The 18,461-nt window shown below is 33.9% G+C and overlaps 1 protein-coding gene across 5 annotated transcripts in view; it reads left to right on the top strand.

The window, feature by feature from the left end:
* Positions 1–6,466: 6,466 nt before the first annotated feature.
* Positions 6,467–18,461, top strand: part of LOC114355368 (uncharacterized) — a 29,011-nt gene continuing 17,016 nt past the window's right edge. For 2 of the 5 annotated variants that reach the window (XM_028308171.1, XM_028308170.1), the window contains exon 1: positions 6,469–6,575. In XM_028308171.1, the coding sequence (XP_028163972.1) occupies positions 6,527–6,575 (49 nt within the window). In that variant the 5' untranslated portion in view covers positions 6,469–6,526. Of the gene's footprint in view, positions 6,576–18,461 lie in introns of all 5 variants that reach the window. The other 3 variants (XM_028308168.1, XM_028308169.1, XM_028308172.1) reach the window with 3 other exon arrangements.

Here is an 18,461-nt window from a genome sequence, read left to right as displayed (position 1 = left end):
GTAGTTTTGTGTTGAAAGTTGCAAAATTCTGGCGTATTTTAAAGTAAAGTCTTACCTACAATAAAAAACAAAGCCATTAAGGCACCTTTGTTTTAACTTCTCGACCCTTTCAGAGCCACACAGACGTCGTCGGAACTTTTAAACTTTTTTTTTGTATAAAACTGCTTGAAAACAAAATTTTATGAAAATAGAGAAATGTGACCAATCGTCTTAGGTAACCATATCAATAAACCGAACTAGAAGGGTAATTAATTTATAAAACTGCAATTAATGATTGACCTGACCTTAGGCTTTAAAGTTTAAAAAACTAACCTCTATTCAAACTGTAAGGTGTAATTGAATAGCGATCTTGTTTGTTTTAACAAATAGGAAAGTGCCAATTACTTAATTAAGTGTTTAGTAGCCTACTGTGAAGAATAAAAATGCTTAGGCGTAAATTATTAAATGTTTCCAATGTACCTAATTAAAAGGTTAACGTTTTCCTTGAACAATGCGTCAGGCGACCTTACATTTTTAGCGGGAAAAGTGACACCAAAATTACTCGCGCTTCTCTAAAAAAAAAACAAATTAAGTCCGTGGAATAATTTTACTTTCGTTTTTGTAAATTATTTTTCCAAATAATTCATTTTCATTTATACTTAAACTGAAATATTGGACCAAGTAAAAGCAGTTTAAGTTCTTATCTATAATTAAATATTTGTTTTTTTAGCAGTTTAAGTTCTTATCTATAATTAAATATTTGTTAGTTGTATGCAGTAACTTGAACCGTACATTTAACATAATAATTAAAAAATAAACCAAAAATATTTCTTAAAGCTAGAATACCGACTGAAATACTGTACACCGACATTTCAAGCATCAGGTAAGTAGTTGGAAAACATCTTAAAGAAGCAAAACGCTCCTGTGGCTGCTTAAAGACAATTCCGCCACACCAACGTGTGGTTGAAGATTAATTAGTCAATTTTCAGTTTGGGTTTTCGGTGATTGGATGTGCGACGTGAGCTACAAATATTTGAATTCAGTTTTATTTACAGTAAGAGAGATCTAACTTTGTCCAACTTAAATGTCTTGTTTTTACGAAAATATGACTAATTTAACGCTATTCGTTCCTCTCTGAAGCGTAAATATTGTCGATAATACAACTTTTTTGTGAACCATTATGGTTCGTGACCATAAAATAAAACTCGTGTAGACTCTTTCTTTTTGCAGAAAACTTTCCGTATAAACCATGTTGACTTATAAGCACATCAAATACAAGTGCACGAATATTTTAATAATGAAAACAGTAAGTTTAACTATGTTTTATTTTATTGTCAGTAAACATCGGGATATCCGCAGTTGGGATAAAATAATAATTAATGCCTTATGATTGAATATGTAGGTAGGTTTGAGAATCTCATAATTTTCCTTGAATTGAACTCGTAGGTTGTTCTATTGTTCTAAATGAGTCAGTGCCCAATACCTACCTACAATATTACCCTTACAATATTGTCAAGAACAGACAAGTGTTGATATAGGTATTCTAAACGATATGTAGGCGTAATTCACACAAATAATGACCTTTTTAGACAATGATGCTTTTCTAAGCACAATAAGTTTTGGTTAAGAGCGATCTTACATACATCATACCTTTTGGTTCCTGAAATCGCTATGAACATGAAAAGATGTTCAATTTGCAATATCGAGCTTAAATATATCTCAGAAGTTACTTTGGTACTTTCAGAGGAAGAAAAATGTATGGGTAAAAATAAAATGTTGCACTTTTAATTTTCCCTGACGTCCCTAAACCCTTACTAATGGGTGCGCGTTTCAAAGTTACGTTTTTGCTAGGATTTACTAGTTCTTTGACAGTTTCTTGGGATTCTGGAGCCGGTATTAATAGAGCGATCACAATTTTTAAATCAATTTACGCCTTTACTTGAAATTTATGAAAGACATTTTATTTTATAAGGTCCTAAGTAGAGATGAAACGGATAGTTGTTTGGCCGGATACCGGATACCGGATATCCGGCCAGTTGCTAGGCCGGATAGCCGGATATCCGGCGGCCGGATAGTTGGCCCATTGTCTCGATGCATGTCGTGACGAGTTTAGCGCCGCACAGGTGCTTCGAACGCGATCAGTGGGTCTATTGGTAGACTAGACTGGTCAAACTTTTCGAAAATCGAATCCGTCTGAATAGAATGTCAGACTTGTCTAGGGGGCAGATCAATTCGGGCGATTTCGGTTGCCATCGTGAATGTGTGATTGGATAGCGAAAATTAAATTAGTTTACTTGCTGCGTAATATGACTGAACTGCATCATTTTCATCAGACCATCATCAGTGAAAAAAAGATAGCCTATTTTATTTGGCAATATTTCGACATTAACAGATATAATATACTACATATTTATGTACTAGCTTTCCGTCCGCAGCTTCGCCCGCGTGGAATTTCGTCTGTCACAGAAAAACTTTATCGCGCTCGTCCTTGTTTCAAAAACCGGGATAAAAACTATCCTATGTCCTTTCCCGGGACTCAAACTATCTCTATGCCAAATTTCATCAAAATCAGTTCAGTGGTTTAGGCGTGAAAGCGAGACAGACAGACAGAGTTACTTTCGCATTTATAATATTAGTATACAACGTGTCCCAAAATTCAAGGATAAGCCGGCGCCGCAGGGTGGACATAGTCATGACTGCTTTAGGAAAAATAAGAAAAAAAATCTATCTCAATTATTTTTTAAGTTACACAATAAATTATGAAATTCGTCGAAAATTGACACCCCTTATGATATTTTACATTACAACGACCACAATTTTTCAAATACTTCAGTTTTTTTGTTTGTATCGACAACTTAAATAGTGCTGCTGTCCACCCCAATTCTTAAAACCCTCAGAATCCTTGCAGTTTTTACGCAATAGTGAATCAAAATATGATATTTCCTTAAAATTTTGAACGATTTTTACTTACACTCCACTTTGACTCGTCGTTTTGTAAAAAAACAGTATGAACACTACTGCGGCAAGTTTTTTATAAAGTTGACGCAACTATCCAAGATTCCGAAATAGTATAATACTCTAAGAAAACTAGTCGCAAAAAAGATGNATTTTGGGACACGTTGTATATAGATTAGTATAGATTTGTCATTAGAGTGAATAGCTCAGAAAAAGAAATTAGTTTTTTGAAAGGCTTTTTTGTAACTTTTTGGACTTTAAATAAAAGCAGTCATTATTATAAGCCATTTTATTGATATTTACCTCAAAGATTAATGTATTTAATTTTATTAACAGGAAATTGTCGTAGTTTTTTAATATCCGGTATCCGGCCGGATAGTGAGTTACTATCCGGTATCCGGCCGGATAGTAAATTTAGGCCGGATATCCGGCCTACCGGATAGTTACCGGATATCCGTTTCATCTCTAGTCCTAAGCTTCCTGCGCTGTTTCTTTGAAGTTGGCTGCAATCAGGTCAATTAAAATTTATTAATTTTAGTTTTCAATATAATTCTTTAACGAACTTAAGTTCTAAGCATGGGAAAGAGTCCTGGAAAAACGTTAAAATAAAATATTACTATTTACATGTAAACAACATAGTCTCTAAGTATACACTCACATACTCTAAACTGGAATATTCGATTTTATTGTACACATGAAACGATTTGTTCGATACACACCAACTAGATAGTATTTCGGTATGTCCTGAACTCCTGACACAAGTATACAAATAGAAAAAAATAATTTTTAGGAACGTATTACATCTTAAATTGTGTAGCCATAGCTCTACCGTACAGATGTTTTTATTTTAATTCGATGCCTGTAAAGTAGGATCGGTATATGCCTGCGACTTAACGAGAAATATTTTTATCGACATACTAATCAAAAGCTTTCGCACCAGTATAAATTAATGATGGCACTTCTAAGGATTGCTTTTTCACAACATATTAAAGGTAGCCTATTCGGCAAAAGCGATAACTTTAAAGAGCCTTTGAACGCCTGAATGGATCTCACTGAAAAAAAGTACAAGAAATAGGTAATTTATTGGTAAATGTCGTTCCAATTCTGCGTTAAGTGAATAGGTAGTATAAACAAGGAAGTATTCTGCATTTTACAAATGATCTAGGTCTACAAAGGAGAGATTTTTTTGTCAAATTAATAAATATTCCGAATAGTTCTGAAATCTTTGGTTGTGTAGCGTTCGTTTACTATAGTGTAAGTAGTTGCAAAGTTGAATAAAAATTTGACGTTAAGTCACTTTGAGATGACTTCTTCAACTTCAAATTGCGCCCCCGCTTTTACACAATTTTTTTAGTTGTTGCAATTCACGAAGGCGAGTGAGCTTTACATGGTGTGGTGGCTCGCTACTGTTCGTTTTTCAAGTTTTGATAGACATTACACATCGTTCTGTGCATGTACACACACAAGTAAAGCTCAGTCGCCTTCGTAAGTTCAAGAACTATACCTGTGACTATACTCAGAAGTCTTTAGTTGTAGCACACATTATAGTACGTTTACCAGTGGGCGTGTCGAGAGTGCAGGATCTCCCACGCTGCCTGTAAGCCCACTGAGCTTTTGTACTACTCACACCACACATGATTTATACTCCAAGATCCTATATGTCGTATAGGACACGGACTTTTTGTCAGGATATTATTAGGCACATTTCGTTGATAAATATCTGTGTGTGGGCAGACTTTAAGCGCACATTATGCACACTCGTAGTATTCTCAATGTCTTTGTGAATTATAATTAACTAGCTTATGCCCGAGGCTTCACCCGCGTGAAATTTTGCCTGTCACAGAAAATCTTTATCGCGCGCGTTCCTGTTTCAAAAACCGGGATAAAAAATATCCTTTGTCCGTTCCCGGGACTCAAACTATCGCTATGCCAAATTTCATCAAAATGGGTTCAGTGGTTTAGAGGCGTGAAAGCGTGACAGACAGAGGGTAGGGATTTAAGCTTTCTCAGTCATCATTTGATTCCAAGTCAGGATTTGAGTTTGTGAAGTTAATTACTTTTACTGAAGTGGACGCATTTATTTCATTGCAACAAGTGATTAAGATAGGTGAATATCAAATGCCTTCGTAGCTACGACGCAGAATGCTACGCCGTAGTCGCCGTAGACTACGAGGGAAGACGTGACGTATCAAACAGAAGTCGTATGAATTTCTTATTAAAATATAAAGTATTTTATTGATAAAAAAAACAATAAATAATAATTAAAAACCAATTATTTATTAAATGCTAATAAAAATTAACATAAATCAAAGTCCTAATGCACGTTAAATAGGTACAGTACACGTCTTTCATTTTATTTGAATATGTGATAAACATTTCATTTTACCAAAAATTTTTTTTTCAATATGTGATAAACAGAATATTTGCTTGTTTATTTCATTTTGTAAAAATTTTACTGAATAAGCCTACTTAAAGCCGTTTTCCTATTTTATACAAAGTTTCTGCCTATCAAATTATTATTTTCTTCGAATTCAGTGTACCTAATTCCCTACTCTTGTATCCCCGCAAAAATACTAGCTCAGTCAATTTACGTCGATATTGTGGAATAACCTAACAACACGAAGAACAAAAAATAGCAAGGCTTAGTACTGTGAAATCTAGGATTTACACTCACATACCTAATTATCATAATTATACATGACAAAATCATTAACGAGTGTTGAAAGTTTTTTTCCTACTTTTCATCGAAATCAAATGCTGTGTCAATTTTGATCAAGATTTGGCCCTTGAACGTTATACATATTTATATTGCTTCAGAAAATGCCACAGAAGAACTAATACTAGGATTCGTGATTAAATACGATCGGAAATTCTTAATCCATTTAATACCGAAATATCTATTCTAAACATCGTCGCGGTCCTTGTGCCCGATCATTGAACACGCAAAAAATGCAATTTGCTATCAAATCGGATATTCATGATGTATGAGAATGTAAAAAATGGCCATAATTACTCATAAATAAAGGTCGCGATCTTTTTGTTGTCTTCGGGTGTTATGGTGGGCGACGCATGTTGTGGACCTAGGACGTAATTTATGCGTACAACCCAAACTGTATAATTTTCAAATTCTTAAATTAATTAGCTTGTGGATGGTTTGGTGGATAGTTGCGAATATGTTTTTAATAATGTTTTCAATGTTATAAATTAATTCCATAATTACACATTACTATATCCACTAATCCTGATTAAAATATTGAAAAAATAAACCTATAATTCTTATTGGATATGGACGTAAAAGCAGTGGCTACAAAATAGGATCTTGGAAACATTTTTCTGTAAAAAAACATCTTTTTATTTCAGTATATTTAATATTTTATCTTCATGTAACGAGCAATTTGTTGTCTAATAAATATTTAACATACCTAATTCTTTATGTACATTTATGAAACAAAACGTGAATAAATCATATTAAATATTTATTATGATTATAGCGTATGTGCGTAACGCGCAAGCGGTTACGCTCTACAGCCGGGGCGGTTCGCCCCGTAGCTAAAAGGCGGGCGGCCGCCCCAGACACGGCATTCGCAACACGATGACGCCAGCAGCCTGCACGACCGCGGTGCTCGCCGTGCTACTGGCCGGTTAGTGAAACTTTCTTCATTTTTTTTCTGTGGCATTCAAATTTTTCCTCTTTTGCATATTCGAAATTCAAAATTTGGAGGGCTAATTTTTAGGTCTCATTTGTTTTTTTCGTAATTAATTGTAGTGATTAAGGCAGCTTTGAAGTAAGTGAAAATTACATTATTATAATTAATAGGTAGGTATTTTTAAACTTTTACAGAACTTTTAAAACTTTTTAAAGCATGCATGTAACAGCATTCTACAAAATATTAATGACTAGTATTTTTATTCCATCGTAAATCTTTACAGTTGGATCGATTATGATAATCACACAAATTGTTCAAATTATAATCGCTGATAAGTTTTTGGAACTCGAAGCTAAGGGCCCACCTGTTGGCTACCGACCGTTAGGAACCCACAGTAGTTACCCAAACTGTACTAAACTAAAATATTTGCCCCTTAGTTAAACATTTAGCTAGAATTTGTTCCTACTTCCCTTGCATTTGTTTATGTAATAAACTAAACCGGAGTAACGACTGCGAGCAAAAGGTATCCTCTAAAAAATTAATAAGCTTGCTTAAATATTTGTTCTTTTACGACTGATTCATGCAAACAGCAATTGTTTTTGTTTGCGGTACCTATTAATCAAATAAATTAGAAAAACAGTACTAAAAATTAACCAAACGCTGTATAAATTAACACACTTTTTTGTACATCTTTCGCAAATTATTTTTTTCCAACTTTCTACACAATTTCCATTATGTTGCTAAACTTAAGTGATAAAATTGTAAAAACTAGATTTAAAAAAATTTAACAAACAATATCGAAGTTCTAAACTGTCTGAAAAGCTGTCCCATGCCTATATTTATACTTTCAAGAAACTTCTTTTCTAAAATAAAATAGCTAAATAAATAATGACGCAGTAACTAACCACTAATGTTTCGTTAACTACTGTTATGAACAAAAATAATACATCCCTATTAATGTGCATGACTTGAAAATTTATCCGAAATTCTGTACCTTTCCATAAATTCTACACAATGGTGACCTAATGAACTTTTCCACTGTAGGTATGTGATGGAAGATTTTCTACCCTTTTATCTTCAAAATAAAATGTTATGCTCAAATATGTGTAATAAAAACACACATATTTTATTCCAAGTAGGTAGCATGAAAAACAAAATATTTGTTCATTATTTTTCTGTAACTATGTACCTACTTACTTATGGTAGTTGCCATGTTCATCTACTTAAAACTGGTAGAAATTACAAAACAAGTCATCTGAAAAACAATGATCATTATTCTTTTAATGTTATGGGTACTTATTTATAGTTAAAATGTTTAACTGAAAGATACTCTTAAGGGTATGTAAAATAAAAACTAATTATTATTTAGTAAATTTGGCCCCGTTGATTGAAAAAAGACAATTTATTGAAGTAAACTTGTTATAGAGGCTTAAAAAAGTAACTAATAGTTTGATTACTAAAAGCGGGTTTCGTCCTAAACCTATTCATTAATAAGTCTAATAATAACATACCCACTGCCGAAATGGTTAATGTGATAGTTACGTCCAATACTGATTCATTATTAAATCAATTGACGATTCAACCTGTCCGGGACCCTTGTGATTTTACGGGTACAACCCAATAGGGGTAGTATTTGCACAATGCTTTATTGTCTTAACTACCAATTGCCAAATTCATGCATGTAAATTCAGATGTGGCTTAGCTACCTTCTCAAATATCCTCTGTACGATCACCTAAAACGGCTTATTCCATTATTCCCCATTGACAATCCCCGTCAACGGGGAATAGTGCACAAAAAGTTAACGGCAATGGGAGCTTATAATGTTAAAATAAAATCCTAATAAAACGGGGAATAGTTAACAAAAAGTTCACTAATCCCCGTTGACGGGGATTGTCAATGGGGAATAGTGGAATAAGCCCCTAAAACTGAACTGCAGATCGAAGTTAAATTTAAAAAAAGTTTCTTTTAAATCTTCCAAGTTCTTTTGAACTGTGACAGGTTAAATTAAATTTGCCGTCAAAAGAATATATTGTAACAAAAAGTTGGTTCTATTTTTGTCGAAAGTAGGTTTTGGGACAGGTTTAAAAACAAACAATGAGTTATCCCGGGAGCATAATTAAAAATCGCGCCATTGTACTATGGTACCTCGCCACCTTCTTTTTGCTTGAAATTATACCTAGCTACTGTATACTCGTAGTAGATGGTAGCGAGAAATATCTTATCTTTCCAGCTAGGTAATGGAAGTACTTAGGTTAATTCTCAGAATTTTCTGTACCTCAAAGACATTTTTCCAACTAGAAACTACGTAATTACTAAGTACCTCTAAATCGATTGGATGAAGCTCTAACCATAATTATTTACCTTAGAGGTTTCTTTCATTGGAAAATGTGTAGTTTTTAAAAGATAGTTTTACTGAAGCTTCACACTCCATAAAACTTACCTTTGTCAGTAGGAGTAATGACGCGTTTATTTTGGCAATGTGCTCTTATCATTTGTATTAATAAACCTTTTCTTCCGGACCCTCACATTTTCTAAGTTACCCTGGACCGTATAGGCGTGGTAATAAATACTTGTTAGTGATCCGGCTAATCTCAGACATCAACGGGCGATTATCTCCTACGCCGATGACGCACAAGATCCCCAATCACGACTTAAAGCTATCCCTAAGATATGCTTATTAATTCCGATACGTCCAAAGATTAAAAACATTAGATTTTAGTGAGAATAAACCAGATTAGCAAATCTCGGGAGAAATCGAATCGTAATTCATTTGAATAGTAAATTCTTGCATGATAAGTCCTGTATAGGCTCGAATTATAATGTTAGGCAAACGGAGATAGCTTTTCCTGTGTGCGAGAAAAGAAAACGAGAAAACTCTTCTAAAAAAACAATTTGTTTTAGGCTGAGTTGCACCAACATACTTTAACCGAAACTATAACAATAATCGGTGTTTTCTCTATGGAGTTTGACAGATTTTTGGTGTATGTTAAAGCTTAAATAAGATGGTGCAACTCAGCCTTAATGTTTCTTCTACGTGACTTATAGTCCCGAACTCCCGACTGTCAACGACATTTATCTTGTGTCTTACACTAATTAAGTTGAATTTTAGCTACTAACGCGAGTTACAACTGTTAACAACATGCGTAATATAAAGACGAATTTCGTAGCTTCATTAATTTAAAGTAACTAGACCGCGCAAATTGCTAAACTACGTTCTAAGGTTAGCTTAGCAGCTTTTCAGAATCAAGTTTATTTAATAGAATAATCTTTTTTATTTATTTTCTTTAATGTGACTTCTTTAATAAGTAGGTCCTGGCCGAGTTTTGCACATAAAACTTTTGTAATCTGTGCCTATAGTATAGGTACCATCAAAACTTATGGGAACAATTAAAATATCTTTGTTAACATATCCAAAAATAATAACATCAAACCAAAAATAAAACACATATTCACGCATTCCTTCTAAGGATAATTGTGCAAACAAACTTCGGAATTTTTCGCCAAAATTCCTTAATAAATTGGCTTACAGGCGGCAGTTCCGTGTGAAATTTTAAACATCTCATTCAGAAATGGAAGAATGTGTAAATATTTTGGTGTTTGAGGCAAAGCAACGAACTGTTGCAATGCGCTGTATTTATACATATAATTCCTGGTAATTCACCACAATTTCGTTGATCGATTTACAATTATCCCCAGAACACCTATGGATGTGCATATTCTTTCAACAATGATTTATTAGCACAATCCATAAATTCTAAGCCTAGGTTTAACGTTGCTGGCTGTGGTGAAACACTTTGAACACAACTACATAAGTAACGATGATATTTTCTAGAGTTATTCGCATCTAGGTGTGCTGGGAGACGCTCTTCTCGACCAGAACTTTAACCTTTAAATTCGTAACCTTAAGATATTGTTGCCATTTTGTGTTTTTCTGTCATTTTTATACAGGCAACACAACTTAACAATAATTTATTTTCCGCAAATAGGCATAAAGTTTTTACATACATAAGTATCATTATTCAGTATATTTTTAACCCTACTTCTATTTGAAATCCCAATTGAGTGAATTAAACCTTTCCTGTGATTGTGCACATTAATCAAACTTCGTACGCAACGGGCTATTTACGATGCTTCCAATTTCGCTTTCAAATTAATCAAAAGTTCTTATAGGTAATCCATATAAAGGACTCTACACACCAAACCCGACGGCTTTATTTCTAGAGAATCCTGTCGACGACTTGTACTTTCTATGAGTTTTGGCAACATGTCAAAAGTTGACGACTTATGTCGTTGGGTTTGGTGTGTGGACTGCTTAAAGAGACGCTGAATACATAGAGTGCCTACCTACGAAAGCAAAGAAACAGGTTTTATTATTTGATCCTTAATTGTAATTTTGATAAAACTACGTCTATGTACCTAATTGATGACCACATAAAGAAAATTCATGTATTGTCTTTCAATGTCTACGTCGTTAATGAGACTGTAACTTGATCTGAACATAGATATCTAGTAATTATTACGAGTATTTCAATTAAATCTCGTCATAAACTCATGATATTAAAGTTAAATCTATTTTTATAACTAAATGTACCGAAAATAACTAACGTCTAATAATATCACCATCAAACAATATCGAATTCAGACTTAGTACTCGTACTTACTTAGTTACCTATAGGATTATATTGGATTTGTCTCATATTATTTGGGGAATGTAAAATAACCTACTTTGTATGTAGAGTCTTATTTTAAAATAATACCAATCACCATGTATACCTAAATTCAGAATTTTATCAATCTGTCAGGAAAACTAAGCCAATGCGAAGTAAGGACATTTAGTATAGCTTCCGCATATTATTTTTGTTACTACAAAACCTTATTGTAAAGCAAATAATACAGGTAAAAATAGCGGTAGGGTAATCGACTCGTACGTATTTGGGCGGTTTTACAACTACAACTAAGTGAATTAAAATCACTGCTCGTTATAATAAAACCACCACCATATTGTCGTCTATTTATAATGACAGGAAGTTTCAGTTTGACAATTTGTTTAATTCTGTATGATTTTGTTGTTGACGTCAGAAGGGGAATGAATGGAGGAAAAAATTTCATGTTAGAGGGGAGAACCTACGAATTGAAATGTATGTTTATTATATGAAACCAATTGAGATATACTCGTAGGTTGGTACACGCTAAGATTTGCAAATAAGAAGATAGCATTTAGATACAAATGTATTCATGCAAAGTAATGTTTTGTAAAAGATAAATGTTAGATTTTAGTAATATAATCATAGAACTATTCAAACAAAACTGTGATAGACGACATAGTAAAATTATTTTCAATAACTACCTTCCTACATAACATATATTAATGATTTCTATCACACTGTGCGTGATCTCTTTCGCCACACTTATCATTTCATTAAACGCGGACATAAAAGTCACGTTATGGACAATATGTCGCATCCCGCTGAGGCGTTGATATCAGATAAATACCCACTCATATGCGTGACCAAACGTTTTCATTGGGCTTCCCAAAACCCTCGGACTTCTTCATAAATGTTATAATAGCTTATTTCGGGCAAACTTTTATAATGTCACATGACTCACACTCTGTAACATGGACGCACATAATTATTTAATGAAGTTACCCTTTCATAATTCGTGTTTCTGTAAAAAAATAGTTTGACATCCTATCAGTACCTATTTGAACAGTTGACACAGTGCTTATCTGGATAATAATATGTCGGTATCTGCCTCTATCTATAAATCTAAGCATCATTTGTGTTCTTCCGATTAAGTTATCAAAAAGTTGTTTGAAATAATTGCTGTAAAATTATGACTCTACCTATGTAAAACCCAGTTTAATTTAACTAGCAAAATACAGTTTCACCTTATATTGCTCTAACAGATGCAATTTGATTGTGTATGTACCTACCCAAATGATGGTTAAAACGTCTCTACATTATTGTGCGAAAACCGCATGTTGACAACATCTGGACGTCCTTTCAAGTATGACAGGAAAAAGATGTAGGTAGTACAGTTCGCGGAACGCAATATGTGATATCAACTTCATTCAGATTAATTCGCGCGAAATTTACGAGTGATTTGCTTCGTTGCGTTGGCTCTTTGAAGCATCTTTGGATAGAGAAAAACAGAAATAAATGTAATGCAGAACCTCCATAAACATTTATAATTCAAAGAATACAAAATGTATCGAGCTGTAGTCAGCCATCAAGTATTGAAATCACCGGAAATGTACTGACTAGACTGATACCAAGAAAGTTGACTTTCTTCAGTCAAGCGCAATCGCTTTCAAAGGATAGCGATTAAGGTTGAGATAACAACTTTTAAATGCTATCGAAGCGATACTTTTTAGGGTAGAAGGGAGTAGAACGCTCTCTTGTAGACATTTATAAATATGGCGGTAATGATTTAGTATAATTAATACATAATTTGAAGTTAGAAGGTTTAACTCACCATTAGGCACCAGTCTCAATTTTAACAATTGCCAACTTTTAATCTGAAGCTCTTGCTTCATGCAGCTAAAAAACAAAAATATTTTACATCTAGGTAAAAGCCCCTATTAGTAAAGTTTTGGTAGATAATGTTTGTTAAATAAATATTCATATTGGTAAAGCTATGCCAATACTCTATACTGATCTTTAATAGAGTCTTGAACTTACAGTAAATGCAAAATTAATCAGGTTTAGCCTACAGCCTTGAGCATTTCCCATGCACTTAGATGAGCCTTTGAGTTTTAATTATCTTTCCCGCGTACAAAGTAGAAAGCCTTGAACTCTTGTAAAAGAAGTCTTACTTACAAAAGAAAACAGTACATAGAAAATAGTGCAGAGCCTAAATTAGACCCTTCTCCTCAGTATTATAGTATCAAACATTTTTATTTAATTATTCCGAAAGTGTGCTCTAGTTAGAGATTTATGAGCGTTTGCTCTTTCATGGTAGACTTACTATAGAAAATGCCACCCGGCATTGAGTCCGCCACTGTACTTACATACGAGTAAAAGTTTAAATAAATAAATAGACATGTTAAAAAAATCCCAAAGCGCTTGGCTGAAATTGTTAAAATGCACAAGTAAGTAACTGCTTAAAATTAACACAAACGCAGGAGTGAAATTTCTTTCTAACAGATTTCCCGAAGCCGAACACCTGAATTACCTATACCATCAATTACCTAATAGTGCCTTCGTGGTATGAATGAAATGACGTCTGCAACCCTCGAATTGCTCTAACAAATATCACAGATAATATAATACTAAATATCAAGCAAAAATATCGCTGTAAATAAATGACATTTCGCTCAATGAAATATTAAATTGACCTTACTACTTATGAAGCTACAAAGAAAATCGGCTAGTATCAAATTAGTCCAGTGACATCATTCGTAAGAAATTGATTCATATCAAACCAGTCATTGGACACTGATCGTTTGCATTGACGAGGGTCTGCTCAATCCCTCATATTGTCGTTTGTTAGTAATCTGATGAAGAGAAATTGAGTCCCCTGAGAAACACATGACAATTCCATTTGTCTTGATCCTCAACTTCCTTATGAAATCAAATTGATATGTCGAACTGGAGACGTGATAGCCAATCTGATACTAACCTCATTTTTTATAACTTAGTATGGTAAGAAGTTCTCTAGAGACTTAAACAGTAACTAGCTACCTAATGTTAATATAACGGCCATTCTCAGATGAGCTAGTTTTTGCGTGTCCGGGCTGTTAAATCGTTAAAAATGACAAATTAGAGACATGCAAGTATTTTTATATGTTACTTAACAACCCCATCCAGTTGTGCATTAAATCATAGGCCTCTATTTTAAGTATTTGTGACTTAATTAATTTCATGAACCTCTGTTCTCTAATTACCGTTACGCGTCCGCACACCGACTTAATGTTAAAACTTGGCTGTAATTTTTATGTCTTATAGATTTGGTTTACTCCATTCAACATTTTAAAGAGTACAAAAGATTGTCTTACGCATAGCAAAATATCTATTCAATAGAACCATTCTGTAAATAATTAGAATTAAAAAACTGCTTGTCCGAGCGAAAGGCCTAATTCCCGTGACGTTTTCTGTTTTTGGGCACACAAGCCTAAATAATAATATTTGACACATCATTTACGCGCGCGGCGCGAGCCCTTAGTTAGTTCTAAGACCTGTTAGCAAGTAGACGTCTATTGCGTTGGCGTACCGTCGATGAATTGCGTAAGAGTATAATTACCATATCTTTGGTTTTCAATTTTTCTATTTACCATGTCCTTATTTTTATACTCGATTTTTGAAGGTAGATCCACGTTGTTAATTTAAATAGATTCAGTACTTTAGCCTTCATACGTTGTAGTAAGACAGTATTTGCATACGCTGAAGATTTTGGAAATTTTGAAGAAAAACTATCGTTTTATAATTTCCATGTACTAATTACCGTATATTTATAATCACCGTTGTATGAAAAAAATAAAGTTTTAAAAATCTTGAGCTGTGCACCTTGGTTTACAAAGTCCAGTGAAGTGATACCAAACGTCAAAGAGGGTGTGGAAAATCCTGTAAAGCTTACAACCAAAGACTAGACCTTCATGCAATCTATTTGCTGCACTGCATCCCTTCTAAATTCTAAGAATTCTGCATTTAGGCTCAGGAGAAAGCGAATAGCATCAATCTGAAAACTTATTGTAAAAGAATCGAGGTGACAAATCATGGGATATGCTGAGCTGGAACTGTCATTATTACAAATTCAATTTAATCTGATAATGGGTGATGGCTGATCGCAGATAGATTAGAAAGAGGAAAAATCCGAAAAATCAAATTTGTGAGATCTCCTGATCCATTATCTGTACGTTAAATCGTTTGTACCACATTGAAATCAAATAAATGATGATTAAGATTCTGATGAAATGTGACACGTAGCCCCTTCTGGCCGAAACTAAGTGTTCCTGTTATAGCCTCAATTATCGCAGTATACTGAAAATATCTTAATACAATAAATAATAGAAATGAGTGTTTTCCTTTTTTCAAAGGGTTATTAAGTGTACTTACAGCGTTTTTATGACGCTATATATTTATATACAAATTTATCAATGCAAGATATTGTTTTCTTGCTATTTTACATATTTTTTCTAATTACCGTTACATTAAGTATTAGCCTTATCTAATTACCGTGACCATAAAATTTTTGGGTCTCATTTACGCGAAAACCGCTTGGAATAATTTGACGCCTTAACGATTGTTAAATTCGTACTTTTCATGTGTTTCATATTTAAATGCGTTTAAGTCAATAAAGCCAAATTTCAAAAATAATATGGTAATTAGGCTGAGAACGCCTAATCGTGAGAATAGCCGATAAAAAGAAATGTAACTAAGAAGTGTGCCAAAGCAAAAACTTTTCTTGATTTCAAAGAATTTTATTATTGACCAACGCTGGTTTCTTTCAAAGAATTCATTGAGTTATTCACTGAGACCTAACTCGAGAGAAATAAATTAGTTTTATATTACCCTACTGTATTTTCTAGAAAATTATATTTAGAATGCTTATCCGAGTAAATGGAGATCGTCGACCCAAGAGGTCATACGAATTAAGAAAAAAATCCGCTTTTCCTAACTACGTGTCAAAACTCCCACAAAAAACAACGAACAAAAGATATTCCAGGAAAATGTATACTTCTCTTTTTACAAAAATGTATAAAAATTCTCCACAAAGTGGAACACTAATCTACATTCAAAGGCATGTTGAAATTAAACTTTATTTTTTGCTTTTTTACCTTAATATCGTAGCGTAGCAATGATAGACATATAAAGAACATTACATTATGTATCGAATAAATTGGATTACCTTTATTAAGACATCGCTTTTGTAAACACGACAGGTTCTACGTAGATGAAAGGATATTCTGCAAATTGAGAAATTGGATATCTGACATGTTTAAGATATTATACTCGAAATAAACTCCAAACCAATCCAGATTATAAACAAAGAGAGATGGGATATGAGATATGACAGGATGATGGCATTATTCACTTTATGATTACAAGGAAAGGCGTGTCATTATTTTATGATTACAAAACAAAAAATAGGAACCTAGCAAGATTTTGTAAACACGGAACTGATATCGCCTTATAAGACGCGCTCATAAACCACGCGATATTATAACAAAACCGACCATATTTAGTTTGGTGGTTAGTGCTTCTCTAATTAAACTATAATGGCAATATAGTGCGTTTAATCAAAATATTGCGTGGCTTTCGCGCTAACCTAAATAGTAGCATCATCGTAAACATGCTTACCACCAGCGGAGGCGCCCGCTGTGCTGCTAAACAAATAGTGGCCTGTTGCATCATACAATGCACGCTCGTTAATCTTGTAGACAGACACGTGTAGGTACCATCGGCAATAAAACGATTTTGAAGACCGATGGATCGTTTGTCGCATTGTATATAGTACAGTCGCACCGTCACTATATTGGGGATGAACTGTAGCGCGTGTCGAAATTTGATTGATAACTTTTAACAATAATTACAATCAAAGTCATAGTACGAGAGGGGACCGTAAGATACCGTACGTCACTTGATAAGTCGGATTTGGAAATCAATAAAGTTGCTTGCGGAATACACGACTGTTTTACATGTAGATAATTCAAATGAAATACCTAAGACAGAATGCAAAATAAAAAATACTCGTCTGTTATAGACTTGTGCGACATGGAGTATACGTAATCAATTTGTTGGGAAAAACCGTTCTACACGTTCAAGCGAATCTATTGTTTGTAGTTGAGAGTTTAAAACTTCAATTTATTTTATTTTCGTGGTGTGAAAACGTTTTCCGCTTCAATTCACTGGAAAAAAGCAACAATGTCACAGCGAGTGCCAAATCTATACTTATAATAAACTAGCTGACCCGGCGAACTTCGTACCGCCTTAGCGTAGAGATTTTCTTAATATTTTTTTCCGTAAGAACCATCCTTGGACTTCCACAAACATTTAAAAAAAAGAATTATCGAAATCGGTTCAGCCGTTCACACGTGATGCCGTGACAACGCGAAACGGGTTTCATTTTTATATATATAGATTTGTAGAGAGGTCAATTCTGTACATGAAATATATTTTCAAAATAACTATCAGGGGGTGATTATGATGCCAAAAATGCAATCAGTAACATTTTTGTCTGTCTCTCTGTCTGTCTGTATGTTCCTTATAGAAACAAAAACTACTCGACGGATTTTAACGAAACTTGGTACTATTATTCTTCATACTCCTGGGCAGGTTATAGTATACTTAGGAATTCCCACGGAAACGGGAATTAGTGGGAAAATCCTTTTGTATGAAAAATCTAAACTGCTTAAGTTAGACGCTTGAAATTTGGCATGCAGGTACCTTAGTAAACTTAAAGCTTAGTTACAACAGGATATTGCAAAATTCCTACGGATGCGGGAGTTAGCGGGAAAAAAACTTTGTATGAAAAAAATTAAACCGCGTAAGATAGATGAAGGGGATAAAACGGGATCCACGCGTACGAAGTTGCGGGCGGCCGCTAGTATTTGGTAAAAAGCTTCTTGCCAAGATAACACAGTAGCTCTACATTGCATTTACTCATAACTGACTTTATCCATATTTCAATAAACTCCGGGACACTTCCCGAAGTAAAGATGACCTAATACCTAAATTCATGTTTTATGTTCCACTGAACAAGGTAAAACAGTCCAGTTTAATAAAAGCAAGTATAATAATACAAGCAAGATAATAGTAGGTACAAGCTCTGAATCTGTATGTTACTCGTAAGAATGTAGAGACTCTAGGCCACGGCCAATCATATTTTATACATATGAAATAGAAACAAAAAACCCGACTGGCATAAAACATCGTATG

Source organism: Ostrinia furnacalis, unplaced genomic scaffold, assembly GCF_004193835.3.
Source record: "Ostrinia furnacalis isolate ACB-3 unplaced genomic scaffold, ASM419383v2 OfSCF2395, whole genome shotgun sequence".
NCBI classification, from domain to species: Eukaryota; Metazoa; Arthropoda; class Insecta; order Lepidoptera; family Crambidae; genus Ostrinia; species Ostrinia furnacalis.
Note: the sequence above shows the minus strand (reverse complement) of the source record. Positions and strands in the feature narration are given on the sequence as shown.